Consider the following 15,887-nt stretch of genomic DNA (forward strand, 5'->3'; position numbering starts at 1 on the left):
TTACACAAACATTATATAAATAATAATCTACAAATATAAGTTTTCACTTTAACACATTCATTAACACGAAACGTGTGCTCATGGATGGACACTTTTTTTCCTGTGTGCATGGATTTTTTTGTTCAACAATTCTGTCAAAATTCCCCAATACAGCGCCAGGTGCACTTGTGGGTGAGTTAGCTTTACTACTCTCAGAGAAGTAAAGCTAACACATCCACAATGAAGGCATGACAATTTCACAGTTTGAGCACAAGCAGAGCAAATTGAAGCACAAAATGGGGCTATTTTAGAGCAAGTGCATGTTTTTGAGGGAGACAACTACAAAATCTGAATGTGAAATCAACAAATCCTGCTCTCAAACTGAAAGACCACACTCATGAATGAAGAATAAAAACCCATACACACACGTACTTTACTATTCGATAATGAAATCAGAAACACGGACAGACAGCAACATTGGAAGATGTTGACGGATGAACGGATGGATGATTGGGAAAATGGATGGATGGACAATGGAAAGACTGACCGGGAGGGGGTGGTAAACTGGAAGAAAAGACACTGGACAATGTGAACACCAACACCCACCATGGTGGTGCTGGTCACAGCTCGTCTGTCCTGGCGAGGGCTGAGGTGTCTGGGAGGGAGACTCCAGCTCCTCCACCAGGGGAGGGCTGGTGTTGAGTTGGCCGACAGGAGGGGGCCATGGTAGGTCCTTGATCACTTTAATCTCTACTGCAAGTGTTGCCCAAGTCACCAGAGGAGAGATGGGGGGAAGGACAGGACAGTGACAGGAGGCATATATGGACAACCACAGAGGGAGTGAAGAAAGGGAAGCAATGACAGCAAACAGAGGGAGGAAAAAGAGAAAAAGGAGGAAAGGTAAGATAAGAGCTGAAGATGCCAGCATCGGGACAGAGAGCGGATTTACAGTAAGTTCTGATCCAAGAATCAGCAGCAGCTGGAGACTAGAGGAGGAAGGAATACAACAGGACTGAAAACGGAAGATAAGTTAGGGTTTTGATCGCTGGTTCCAGGCTGGTTAAGGAAACTGAAGAACTTAGGCTTGAAAGTTAAAAGTGACCTGAAAGGTTTTGCATCCATAATGAGTCTGGATTCAAATTCAATAAAATTCTATTGGACCCTAATCCCACCTGAGAAGCTTGGCCTTTTAAGCCTTCCCCTCTCCATCGCCCCGACATGAAGTATCCTCAGATACAAGGCTCAAATCCAGCCCAACTCACTTTAGTCTCATGTGCCTTAAAGCTACAGACTAAGAAATATAAAACTGCCTTCAGCTCAGCTACAGACAGTCACGGATACATAACATCAGCTTGTCTGTCTGCCCCTTGTCTCAGTGTGCAGCTTGGAAAAAAGAAGAAGACCTTAGGCCTCTGTTAAGATAAACAACAATGTAGACAATATCCTTCACAGGAACAAACCTTGCAGCAATCCATCCTGATAATGGACACTTGCCAGGCTTTGCCCCTTAAATAATGTCAACCCAGGGTATTACCAGAGTGAATTAGGCGCTCTTGCAAATGCATCTGTCACTGAGGAAGGGCCACTTGTTAAATAGCTGAGGATACTTAATAACTTTGGATGGAGAGAGACAATGCTTTTCCACCATCCAAGTGAAAGCTTGTGTTAGAAGTCAAAGCTAATAAAGATATATTGTCATCAGCAGCACTGGACAGCCACTGCTTATGTTCATCTGAAGGTTAAGATTGTGATTCAGTGACTGTTATTTACATAGTTTTTACATCGATACCCAAACACAGATCTTCCAGCACACTGCTATTAAGAATTAATAAACGTGACTGTCCTTGGGGCTGGAGATCTTAGGATGAACTGATTTCAGTGTGATTTCATTAGACTGCTGCATATGAAAGACAATGCTTTAAAGTGCAAAACAGGAAACCTAGAAAACAGTAACACTTCTTACTGTATATGTTTCCTAAAGGAGAAGGGAAGACAAATAATGCACATAACCTCCTGTAAGTCCTATAAGAACATCAGTCAAGATCCAAAAACCAGAAGAAAAAAAAAAGAAATATACATTAAATCAGAAGAAGTAAAAGGCAGAAGATCAATTAAATCAGATCATATGGTGAAATATACAATTCAAATTAAACTATGGGTTAAAATTGGCAAGACAACCCTCCAGTGTCAGCTGACGCTCCAGTGCATCAACACGCTCTGAAATCATCAGTGTGACAGCTAAATAGTTACATCAGTCACATCAGTCATGTACGGGCGACAACGGCCTTATTTGACTCAATGGGGAAAACAGCACCAGATTGGAAGATAGTGAATTCAAAGCTGTGGGACATGACAATAAGTTGTTGAAGGTGTTCTTTAAAAGATGCTTTTGGGGCGACCACATGGAAGATTGAGCCCTCGGTTCCAAACCGGCCTTTTACTGCACATCTTCCAACACTCATTTCCCTTTCACGCATACACTGTCCTATTTCTATCTCTAAAACCTGGGTCATGTTTTTCTCATTAAAGTAACATTAATCTTTGCAGTATGATGAATAATAGGAAAATTGTAGATTGTATCTCTTAGTCAAGGGCTCAAGATTGCTAATAATTCAATATCTAACATTGAATTGAAAACAATTCCACTTCAGCTGCCTAAGATGAAAAGAATGCAGCTGTATTCACAACCATTAGTGTGACACAGTCTTTTTACTGGCTGGTACACGGGCTGCTTTTCAGTGGGAGGACGAGCGTCATTTTATGGACTTGTCTGTCTTCCACCCCTGCGAGGAATTGCAGCGCGGCGGTGGTACAAGACATGCTAATGAGAAGCAATATCTGCGAGCAACATGAAGGGGAAAACGGGAGAATATTCAGTCTGACAAGCAATTAAATAGCTGGGCCTGCAGTGTCAGGGGGGTAATCTGGAGAAAGGTGGCTGGAAGCAGGAGCAGCTCGCCATTTATTCCTGATGGGTGAGGTGTGCTGTGGTGGAGCGGTGGGGAATGGAGACAGAAGGTCACAAACTCTGGAAGATAATATAACTTCCTCTACTTTGGGGTAAAGTAGGGGCCTCTCTTCCTATGAGATTAAAAGCCTAATACTCATTTCACATTGCAGATTAGCGTGTAATTGTTTGGGGAGCAGAAGGCTGCCTGCACTCTGCAGCCTCGCAGCGAGGACGAGAAGATGACACTCACACTCGCTCGGCTGCACAGCTGAAAAATGACATTTAGCAGTGTGGAAATTAAGGTAAGCCGATCCAGATGTTTTGTTTTTAGAAAAGTGTGTGACTGAAACTCTCAGAATGTATTCAGAAATGCTGCCAGTCCCAAGGCCCTTGTGAATTATCATTGACTCTGGATGCCATGTCGTGTAATGGCTGAGCCCATCTTTACACTATCTAGCAATCCTCAGTGGTAAACTCAAATTGGACATATGGACTGTGGCGAAAACACGAGTCGCCTACACACACTAGAGCTTATTTACATGATGACCCTGAACGCTCATCATGCTGCCACAGAGATTTTCATACGTCCGCCCCCATCACACTGCCCTCTGCGAAACATACAAACACTGATAAATAACCCTGTAAACAGCTTTACTGGCCTGCTGCAGATGTCAAATGATCATCAGCTCTGTGGGCATCACATTGTAGTTCGTGTGAACAAAAGGTGGAATATTTTAGAAACTGGAGGTGAAATTTGGGTAGAAAACGGCTCATCTTTTTACTAATTCCAGAAATCTCTGTCTGTTTCCAGCGGCTTCACACTTGGTGTGTGTATTTTAAAGGGCCATAGAAAGTACCCTGTCGAATTTGGTGTGATTTTGACATTCAATATGTTGAATATCAATATATAAATCAGCGCCTTGCAGTTGTGGGTGCGGGGCAGCATGCCTGAACAGTGCGACAAAAAGTCAAAATTTGAAGGTGTTTACACTTCCTGTTCTGAAGGAGCATGATTGGGTCAGTAACATTGAAAATCAAACCGTGTAAATTTGATATTCTTACTTGCCGCTAGTGGATTCCAGAATCTTTTCTGGAACAAATGTCTATAAATTCCTCTTATCAGCTTCCCACTTGGCATGTTTATTGTTTAGGGCCCAAGGAAGTGCAGTGTTGAATTTGGTTTGATTTGGACTCTAGATACATGTGACCAGCGCTCTGTAGCAGCAGGGGCTGGGAGACATCAATGTTAGTTCGGTGATGACAACTGATTCTCCAGTTCAAGGTTCTGGGTACAGAGTCAAGCTCCACTGAACTTTGAATAAACGGGTGAACAGCTGTGCAGCAGTGGTGGTGCAGCTTCCGGGTTCTGTGCAGCAGGTCTTTACTGGCTGCTGCTCAATTACTGCAGGTCACTGAAAAAAGCTGCAACCAGTATCACCACAGGCCAAGTAAACAGCCCATTTCTAACAGGCAGTTTTAAAACTGACACTGCACTAGTTTTTAAAAAAGGGATCTGCAGAAAGACACTGTCCAGATATATGACCACACTTTACAATCTGAAGGACCTGATTTGGATTATTGTGATAAATGGCAGTAATGTTTGTTTTATACTTTCTTGAAAAGTGAACACAAAGAGATTTTAACGAGCCCTAATGACTTTCTCTAAAGGATCATGTAAATACGTCCAAAGATTACTGCATCTTTGTCATCTAATCTGATTGCATTTGGATCTATATGCTATCTCTCATCTGCATAATCCTCAATCCATATTAGTACACAAAGCCTGCTGTAGACATAGGAATAGAGGCTATTAACGATTCTAAAATCGACAAAGCACCCCGTCACTCAGGTTTACTATACAAACATGGCCTTGTTAGGACTTGGAAGAAGAAGATCCAGCTTCATGTTTCACTCACGTGTCCAGCGAGCTTTGGATAAGTACGATTCTGGCATGACGTCACCTTGATTTACCGCCAATTTGAGTATGTGCATTCAGAGAGCTGCATATGCTACAGCTGATTAATTATATGACAGCACTTGAACAGTAGCTAAAGCCACCCCACAGTTTTTTTTAATCTGAGTTTACCTTCCCTTTGTTCTTCTAGGAGCGCATCTATTTTTAAAGCCAGGTGCTTGTTTACCCAGGCTTTTCATTAGCCAATGGCACTACATCACTGTAAACAGTTGCAGCACCATAAATCACCGCCTACATTTGTTTCCACCAACGCCATTTAATTTAGTTCTGCTTAATTTGGTTGGCTAATTGCATGCATATTCAATACAAGCCGGAAGATTGTGATGTTTATGCTGCACATTATGAGCAGGAAAAGCTCTGAACACAACAACCAGCCTCCTCTGAAGACGCGTTTGTTCCATCGGCACCGGAATCATTGCATATAACAACTGTGTAATGCTCAGGGGGGAAGTAAAATGCCACCTCATAATTCTCCTCATACTGTATCCGTCACATTATACGGTCCAGCTCTCTTTCAAAGCACAAATCTGTTATGAAAGACCATGTGTTTGTATAAAAAAATGAAAGTGCCACAGGAATGGGATGAGATGACAGCGAGGCCTTTTCCTCACTCTTTTATAAAAGGGGGGAAGGGAGTGGTGGAGGAGGGACGTCTGGCCGCTGATGATGCGCTGCTTCCATACTTTGTGAGGAAGGTTTACAGTGCTGTTGTGTGACCAATGTGTGTGAGTGAAGATAACACCCGTGGCGGCGCCCAGAGAAAGACAGCAGGACACATTTGAGGCCCAAGAAAGAGGGCTGTCAGGAAGGTTATCAGCAGGGCGTTGCAGCAGAGGACAGGAGGATGAGCCAGAGTTGCTGAGTGACAGACAGCGTCGGGGGGGGGGGGGGGGGACGGGACTGGATCATCCAAGCGAAGAGAGAGACAGAACCATGGCACCAACAAAACAGCTGGCGCAAATAACCAGTGCAGGACTGGAACTGAATCAATTATTTATTTTGGGACATTACACATGAGCCTCAGATTTCTGAGTCGTTAAGCCTGCGAAGATTCATTAAAAAAACCATAAAGCTCCCCGAGACCAGAGGGAGCAACTTCAGACGGCACTTTCTCTTATCTCCACCGTTAAACACACATTCCCCGCTGGCCAGGAGCAGAGTGAAAGGAGTTACTAGGAGGTAACAGAGGGCAAGGAGATTAAGTAACAATGGCTCTCGAGCCCACTCCTGCTGCGACGAGGTTCAAGTTTCCCATGGTGGCGTGTCTGTGTCTGGGTGTGTGAGTGAGTGTGCCACATGCGTAACTCAAAGCGTGCAGGCTTAAACCGATGGTCATGCGAGCACACTTTCTTAATGTGGTCAAATTCAAAAATGTCTGTCACTCTTCACCTTCAGGATCATCCATCACCTACTCAGGGAGGAAGGAAGGAAGCTATGGCAGGTGTATGTGTGTGTGTTCGCTCTAGAAAGGGTGGCGGGGGCAACAGCCGGGATGAGTGATTAACCAAACCGCAAATACACAGCCTCCCAGCACCTTAACAAGGCAGGGAATTTACATTCCATTGCATACCTGTCAGGAGATAGCCCAACAGTGAATAATAACACCAGACCAAGTGTTGTAAAGAGGCGAGCGTGCAGGCAGCGATAGGGACAACTGAGGAAAAAGGGCTGTAGCCAGGAGCATTAGTCTGCTCTCCTTCCACTATCAGTAATGAAGACAAATAGTCTGCAGATTGCATTATTGTGTTATAGCATGGAGGGAGGGCATAGGCAGCACTTTGCACTTATGTATTCCCCTTTGCTCTTTATACCCACACCAAGGTTTAATATAAGGTTGTGCATCTTTTTTCATTATCTGTTACTACTTAGTTTGCAGACACATTCATTTCCTACGTAATTGTTGGGATATAAACTGTGAAGGTTTTGATTTGACTCCAAAAACCAAACAGCGAACAGTCCCGTTAGTCATTGATATTACACAGCCATAAAGTGCTTCAAAAACTATAGGAACAGAATAAAGGAAACGTAGTTCTTCAGAGAGCTAACAATGGAGTTACTAAACCGGGAAATGGCTAAACCTCCTCTGACTCTAAGACATCAGACAAATTTCTCTTAATATAATAGATAAATATACGTACATTTGTTTCAACTTTCCGATTTAAATGTAAATTCACTTTGAGCTTTTACTTCATAGAATAATATATACTTCTTCTCCTGAGGGCTCCAACGCAGAGTGTATCTATAGAAACAGCTCTGCTGCTGTGGAGATCTAGTTACAGGATCAACTAAACAAAGTAAAACATAAAATAAGACTCTAAATCAACCGTGAAATCAAAGCCCGACCTGGATCCCTAAGGTACAAGAGCAAACATGTCCAGACGTCTCACGCTCTTATTGTAAAGCCCACGACCTCATGACACCAGTGTTAAATTTCATAAAAACTGTACGTAACCCAACTCTTAGTCTGCATGAAAATCATCATCAGTAACAGTATTGTTAGATTTAGCAATCAAAAATCAAACAAATAAACACAATGAATTAGTTGTTCATCGGAGAAATGTGGGATAAAGTATAAGTAAAGCCTGTGGAGCAAATAATTAAAACTGTCTCACACCGCATGTGAGCGATGTGGGCCGACCAAGAAGTGTTATTAACCATAAATCAAAACGAGGAACAGATGGATGATGATGTGATAAATGAAAACATCCAGAACTTAAGTAATGAGTGGTACAAGCGTCTAAATGCCAGTGGCAAACAAACTCTCGAAGAACTATTTAATATCCAAAACAGAATACAGGCCTAAGAAAATAAAGAACATAAGAAGAGTCGTAGAACAATCCCCATACAAAGCAGCCTCTGTTAATGTTGAGCATGTGCTGACCACTCCCCCTCTGGCAGTATGAGTAATTACACTATGAATGTGTTCTTGTCGAACATCAATTTCTTTTTTAGACTGAAATCCTTCCTTTGAATGTCAAGTTTTGTTTTTTATCTGGGGCATCAGAAAATATTTAGGTTGCTCAGCAGGCTTTTCTGCCATGCTCCCAGTCTCTGTAAGGTATTCAGTCTCTCTGACACTAGGGTTGCTCCTGTCATCAGCTCAGGCATAAACATAGACATAAAACACATCATTACCGGTGCAGAGCAGGCTAATGTTGCCAAAGATACCAGATTAAAAACTCTAGTGTATAATGGAACACAGAGAGCTTTACGTAGGGCTGATGGGAGGGGCTGGGATGTATCGGTTGTTTATTTTCAAAGTGTAGCCTGCTCTTGCCAGTTTTTCCAGGATTATTGGCTCCTTCAACCTGACAGTCTGATTTACTTTCATATTATTTATATAGCAGCTAAAACTTGCTTTATTAATCAAAGACGACATGGACATCTAAATTTTGTTTAACATGGAACTTCTCAGGACAAGATCAGGGTAACCTGCCAAAGTCTGACATAGTATTCTCCAAGTTGAAAGACACAGACCACAGGTATGACTTATGAAGTGGGGAATTATGGGATTGTCAGAGACGGCTCACAAGTGGACTTAAATGCTGGAGCAGTGTGTACTTTCTTGACAGTGGAGGGAAGATCAGAGCATCAGGTGCAGACACACAGAATAAAAACCTTAAAAGGTGGGAAACTTTCTCTAAGCCTGTTGATGTCTGGATCCACGGCAGGTCTAAAAAACCAACAAGCCTATGTTGACAAGGCTGTTCCCACAGACGTCTTTCTCATCCGTCTTTCTTTTCTGTCTCCAAAGTAAAGCGGAATTATTCCTGCCTGAATTAAACATAACAAGGAGCGAGGACGACGTGCTGTTAATCAAAGGGCTTTTTGGTCTGCCGCTTTCTTCTTTGAAAGACAACTTAAAGACTTAGCTCCCGAATTCCCAGCCAACACTTTGCCATCCAATGGAAATTGAATTAATCATCATCAAAAGAGGGACACTGCCTTCATTGGGGAGGTTGTAAGACGGATGTGTTAGTAAATAGCACCCTAGACAAACTCTTCCGAGTGCGGCTTGACAGGAAAATAATGAGGGCGAGAAGGAAAGTGATTAAGAATGCAGCATCCCTTATTTAACTAATGGCAGGCAGAGGCAGAGCAGCCTGACTCCTGTGAAGACCTCAGTGGCTACAATACACAGACGTTAACATGAAACAGGACTTAAGGGAAAAAAACACAAGTAAAACTTAGAGAGGTGATGGATCAATATACAGACACGTGTCATAGTTGGATTGAGCTTGTCCAAACACGAATGGGCTCTTTGTAAATCAGAACTGCTGACACATCGCAGCTACTCCATCACTCACATCATTAATTCTGTTCTTCTAAACAAGCCAAAAATTATTTTACACATTTAGAGGTGATTTTCTCTTAAAGAGTAAAGAGAACGGCTGCTATTAAAACATACCCTCATCACCTGCAGGTATAAACTGAACACTCTCTTGTGCCTCTTTTTCTTCTCCCACAAATGAGATTCATGAGCTTGCTACCATTTAATGCCACATAAGAGACTTGACACACATTTAAATATATTATATATTACAGTGGAGTCCACCTCAGCATCATCTCAGTCTCTCTCTGCTTTATGGCTTCAGGCTTTATGGCTCACGTTGTCAGTTAAACAGAAATTCGGCCTGAATTAGAAACATACAGGGCTTTTCTGATGGTTTTGGATAGTAATGTTAAAATCTACAAACACAGGCTAGTTGGAACTTGTAGCATCACATTTTGATGTTTTACATCAGTCAACATGAATCACTGACTGAATCTGTGAGCTTACAGAATTTTTGTTTTATAAATGGCATAAACAAACTCCCACCACACACCAGACAAGCTACTTCTGTTTATAGCTATAAGAAACAACTCAAGACCTATTTCTATGATCATGCTTTTAATAAAAAAAATGTTTTAACACCATTGTCGGTATATATATATATATATTTTTTTTTACTTCATTATATACCTTTTGCTAGTTTTTAAGTCTTTGTTTTATTGCTAATGTGTTCTTATTGATCCATCTTATTTCATGTCTTTTGATATAATTGCACTTTGAGCACTTTGAGCTGCATTTTATGTATGAAAGGTGCGGTATAAATAAAATGTATTATTATTATTAAAGCAGTCCCCACTCCCCATACGAGTCTATCAGCACATCGACACCATAGGGGATTATATTATTACGCTGTCAATTTCTGTATTGTAATCAAAAATTGTTTACAACAAAGAGCTTTATGGAAATGCCATGTAAAATCTATACTTTGAAAAAGAAAATATATCTAGAAATAATAATAAAAGAATAAAGAAGTACAAACAATGAAAATGTATTTGTACGATATTTTCATTTAGCGTCTCACTCAGTGAGATTTTAATTTAAAATTCTTTAAAGCTCAAACACATTTGACAACTTAGTTCCACATGTGACGAGCCATATTTAACCGAGGTGCTGAAGATTTACGTAACAATTAAACCCCACACCACAAGGTTCAGTGCAAGCTGGAAAGTCATCAGTGTCAAAGTGCGAACATGAATATACAAAGACAGACAAGAGACACTCCCCCAGCCCCGTCTCCACCGGTACCTGTGAGGGATTTAGAGGTGCAGTCCGTTCTTCTGTGGGGACCTGATCCAGTGCCACTTACAGAGCCCTCGTAGCTAATGCAGTCATAACAAAGCAGAGCTGGTCAAGGATAAAAAGAAAAAAATATAAAGAGAAAAGGGACGATGAAAAATAGATGGAGATAAAGGGTTGCTGATTTTCTATATTCAGTTAAAAGGCTTGGCATATCTTTTTTCTTTTTTAAATTTGGGTTGCATATTTATATTCCAAAGCCGTATTCTGTCCAGGAACAGCCCTGTTTGATGTTATGGCTGTGTTAGCCATGCTGAAGCTCCCAAAACACAGCGAATAACACCTGCACCTACATGCACCTGCACAACCAATCATGCTCCCCCCGAGCAGCACAGATATCAACTGTAAGTTTAAACAGACAGCAGCTGGATCGAAACAGCTGGACACCTGTAAGTGAACTTATCTGGTGTTTAAACACAGAAGGAAAAAACAGAAGTGTTAAGAGAGTTTAAAGCAGCAGTAGCAGCAGAGCCCTCAAGCCTGTCAGAAGCCACAATCATATTTGTTAGAGCTGGAAAAAGACAGATGCTTGGGTTAGTTAAGCAGAGCAGAAACAGTTTCAGATTTTATTGTGTTAAAATCTTGAAATTGAAACCAGCAAACCCTTATTGAAAAGCAGGCATTGATAAAGTGAATTTTAACATAAAAGCAGAACTTAAACACCTTTAAGTGCTTAAGTTAAAATCAATTGTGATTTCATTTGGATCGAAAAAAACTTGTTTTCTTACAGTTAAACAACAGGTACACAGAAATACAGCATTTTAAATAAATTAGGCATTTTTCATCAAACGTCTTTTTATTCTATTCAGTAAGATACTGGCTTGTTTGAGCGATTTCTCCTTGTGTTGCATGTTATGTCAATGGATATTTAAAGTTACTATGACTGGGTAAATAAATAAATAAAGTTCACTTTACTGTCTCTCTGCAGTGATCATCGTACCTGCAAACGCTTTGGAAATCCGCTCTTTCTTCCACTCCCAGGGTTGGTCATACTCCTCTGGAGGTCGTTCATCATCCTGGGGCAGTCGGCTTTCTCTTGGGCAGCGCGAGCGCTCATGGTCCGAGTCGCTGCCGTTCTCGGCTGGTTCATATGGCGTGTCGTACAAGGGCAGCTGCCTCACAGATCCTTCCTTCTGCACTCGTCCAGAAGATCGGATTTCTACGATCAAGGAGAAAGACTGGTGGTTAATGCTGGGTGCCTGAAATAAATATTGATGAAAACGGCTCAATGGAAAAAAAACACTCTGTAGCATATATGAGAAATGAGGATTTATGACAGCAGATGAATTTACGAGACACTAGAGGAACATATTTTGTAAATAATGATGCATACATTTCTCGTATAGAATGTAATGCGATTAATGGGCGACGATATTTATATAAAACATATCTGAATGAGGGACAAAATAACGATATATGGCTGATGACATCAGACTGCAGATTCAAAGGCACAAATAACACCTTGCAGGCTTCACATTTTATTTTACACATAGCTATAAAGACTCAGGTTGTATGGCTGGTAATAAACAATATTTGAAGGTTGCCAAATTGACACACAATGGACCTAAGTCAAAGTCAAATTATGTAGTTAATTGATATAAATCATTAATAAATCATGTTGATGAGTTGTAAATTGTTTAATGAAGCCATCCATTAGCTGCAAGGTGTTGTAAGGCATTAACAAAAAAGTAAATTTGACCTGGAGCCTCAAGTTTGTTTCTTGTATCGAAGCTGGACGCATCACAGTCAGACTACAGCATTAAGACCACTGCGGACGCTGGTACACAGCACTGTCAACAGCATTAACATATAACAGCATTTTTTTTATCTCAAGTGTAAATTCCCCAAACAGTGGTGGTCTAGAAGTAGAAGGTGCCTGTTGATAGGATGTGTGATTGATAAGGAAGGGAGCTTCGTACATGAGGTGATAGTTTACTGATGACAGAAGACAGAGAGGTCAGGAAGAGGCAGACCTGAGACTAAAGCTCACACACAGACCTTCGTGAATTCAGCAGAAATCGTACATCAGTAGTGAACAGCTTTGCCTCAGGCTACACATGCCTGCTTTGACAGAGCAGAGGTGAGGAGAAAGCACACGTTTCCTGTTTCTATGTTTCTCACTCATGTCTATGAACACCATAGTAAACATTTAGTGCCCCTTAAACCAATTAATTTAAATTAAAATGCTTAATTATTTCAAAATTAAAACATCTCCTTTTTCGTCACACCAACAGTGCTTCAAAGTTGATCTCAGTGCTAATATTCTGTAACTGTCATACATTACAATATATCAACTTTGAACATTTTCATTATTCTTAATGACATTTCTTAACATCAAAGTGTGGACAGTATTTATTAACTTATAAATGAGGTCCAACAAAAAGTGGGAACGAAACTTAGCATCACTAAATTAAATAACTAAATAACAACCAACATATCAAACAATCCACTGAGCCTTATCACTGATGAGGCACAAATTATTGTGATGAAGGTGCAACTGCAAAAAGAGCCTTACTGTCTTTAGAAAGTTTTGATGGTAATCTGTGCAAATTGTTGTCAACATATCTAGTTCTGGACAAAAGTGTTGAATGGGCTGCCATTGACGAGCATCAGCGTACTACATCTACAGTGCTTCTGCAAGATGGTCAATTCTCACATTATTTTACAAACCCAGATGGAGGCCAGAGATTTCCTCTAAAGTAAAAAAGTGAAAATAGTGAAAATGTTGGACTCAGCAGCTCCAAGCACAATCTGTCAGCTACTCTGTGGCATGTGTCACTCATCCAAAGATGGGGAGTGAGAGAGCGGTGCCAGAATCGCTGGACCAGAAAGCTACAAGTCTCTTAATGTGGTGGGGATTTTATCTATCACAGTGGCAGGTGACAAACTAATGAGGGCATAATGGTGTTTATTTTGAAATCTTCACGTTACAGAATGAGACCTGCATATTTTCTTCTTCCTTGATGCAACCTGATGATACAGGCACCAGTTCTCTCTGTTTTAAAGACATTACTAGATCTCTGGTTTGTCCGTAGATGGAGCTGTGTCCATACACCCCATGAATATATAGATAATCATGAATATGACTTTTTTTTCTAGACACTGCTCTAAAGGAAGCTGAAAAAGGAGATATTCATATGAGATTTGAAAAATTCTTTAAAAATTGCATTTCTGAGAAATATAGAATGACTCGCTGTGGCTTTGTGGTCCTGTCATGTTACCATTTCAAAGTGATTTCCTGAAAAACTTTTTCATTTCAATGTTGTTTTGTAGGTTAGGTTAATAATCTGAAACTTAGTGCTTGAATTCCTGTTTTTGTTTTTCCTTACCTACTTAACATGACTGGACCTTAACTTGGATGCATTCAAATCCTTTTATTCTCCATACGGAGAGGTGAAACAGACCTGACTCCTAATGAAGCGCCATGCCCTTGAGAACTCTCTCCCCTCCTCTTCTCCCCGTTCCAACCCCCCCCCCCCCCTCTTCAATCTCCCTCCACTCATATGAAGTTGTTAGCAGCCTGCACCCTTCCTCCTGGGCCACATGAAGCTGTTAGCGGCCAGCAACCACGATAAAGTAATGCAATGTGAGGCGAATGAAATATTATGCCACACTACTGCATAATTGCCTCTTAGCCCAGGGGAGCTCTTGCGGAAAAATGAGCAATGCGTAGAGCCTAATGGAGCTACCACGTTGGTGGTGGTGGTGGAGGAGCGAGGTGAGGTGGCTGCCAGGTCCCGTATCTCTGCGTAATCCTGCATTAGGCCAACTCACACTCTTTGATCTTGGCAGTTAAAAGATGTGGTATTATGAGATCTCGGCATGATTATGTCCTACCTCCCCAGCAGAAGAACAAATAGCTCTTTACAGGGGTAAAAGGAGAGAGGGGAGAGGCGGGGGGGCATTCAGGGTGAGGTGGTTGAGGTGGTGAGTAAATCTTGTGGGGAGAATGCTTTAATATAAGCACGCTGCCGTCGATAAACTGCTGCAGTGGATTGAGACTCCTTATGAGTTCTCCTTTCCTTGTAACCTCCCTTGTTTCCTTCCATCCTTGCGCTCTTTTCATTCTGTCAGCTCCTGTTAAAGCATGTTTGCTAAAGTGGGTGGGGACACATCTGTCTAGGCTAATTACAGTGATTGGCATGGCAGCGGGGTTGCATGTTGCAACACAGCTGCAGTCAATCTTCCGTCTTTGACCTCTAGCCTCTGTTTAGGGTGAGAGGTCACGCACCACACCCTCCCTTGATGTGCCTCATACCTCCCCGGATGTCAGAGTTCCTGTCCAGATTCTGCACTTCCTCTCTTTTGCCTTGGTTGACTTGGCCTTTGCAACCCCTTCATTCATGCCCGTGAAAAGCAACATTTATTTCCCCCTATTTACTCACGCTGGGCAACCAGGAGGAAAGAAGAAATTTCAAGGCATCCAATGTTGCTACAAAGACTCTGTTGTTCTTTTAAAGTTCTGGAGGTTTCAAGTATTTTAAGCAACAGCTAATCTGCAAGATTGTGCTGCTCTCAGCAGGGCTTCAACAGCCATGTAGCGGCAGCAGCAGCAGCGCTGACCGCAACCATCTGTTTAGTGCCACTAAAAAAGATGAGTGCGGGGACAGCGGAGCGCACTGTTGAGAAGCAAACAGCTGCATTCAAGCTCAAAACCATTTCTCCCTAATGAGAAAGGACATAGATACTGGCTGTCATAAAACCTCAGCTGCAGAGCATGCGTCAGTCGAATGTAGGTTTCCACATGCGAGCTAAAAAAATAAAATCAGAGGCAGTAAAGGAAAAGCGCTAAGCTCTGAAACAAGTGACAGATCCAGTGCCTGTTATCATCTTCCTCTCTGGTTCATGAACTAGAGAGATTAATCCTATGGGAGAGAGATGAATATATTCTTTGCAATAAATCCAAAGAGGCTCCTGTTCCACTTACTACAGGAGGAGCCCTGTGGGCATATTATCGTGGCTTCTGCAAGGGCAGGAAAAGAGCTCTGGATTAAATCAAGAAACATTAACTGCAACCAACCTGGCAGACGCATCCTGCTGCATATAAAAGAGTGACCAGACCGTCAAGCCCTCATCATCCAGACCACTCCTGTCTTATCCATTCTTCCATTCTTGCCAACCAATAAAAAGTGGTTGCACTTGCAAGATAGTAGAAAACAATGACTGTGCTTTATTTGCAAATGCTAAAGCTTCTAATATGTAAAACTAAAATCACATTTATCTGTCTCCCTTGTTGACTGCCACTCGCCCACTCCTACTGAGCCAGAGAGACAATGCTGCTGCAAAGCGCTTGCAGGGGCACAGTGAATATCTGGATTTGATTGAGGGGATTTCTTGTGCAGTAGTGAAGGATT

General features: G+C 41.7%; 1 protein-coding gene across 4 annotated transcripts in view; it reads right to left on the reverse strand.

Moving 5' to 3' along the window:
* Positions 1-15,887, reverse strand: part of zgc:158464 (uncharacterized protein LOC791139 homolog) — a 103,911-nt gene that overhangs the window by 18,407 nt on the left and 69,617 nt on the right. Inside the window, exons 3-4 of one of the 4 annotated variants that reach the window (XM_034571968.1) lie at positions 11,474-11,692; positions 586-729 (exon numbers count right to left, since the gene is read on the reverse strand). In XM_034571968.1, the coding sequence (XP_034427859.1) occupies positions 586-729; positions 11,474-11,692 (363 nt within the window). Of the gene's footprint in view, positions 1-585; positions 733-10,482; positions 10,582-11,473; positions 11,693-15,887 lie in introns of all 4 variants that reach the window. The other 3 variants (XM_034571976.1, XM_034571961.1, XM_034571985.1) reach the window with 3 other exon arrangements.

Source organism: Hippoglossus hippoglossus, chromosome 3 (assembly GCF_009819705.1).
Source record: "Hippoglossus hippoglossus isolate fHipHip1 chromosome 3, fHipHip1.pri, whole genome shotgun sequence".
Lineage (NCBI taxonomy): Eukaryota > Metazoa > Chordata > Actinopteri > Pleuronectiformes > Pleuronectidae > Hippoglossus > Hippoglossus hippoglossus.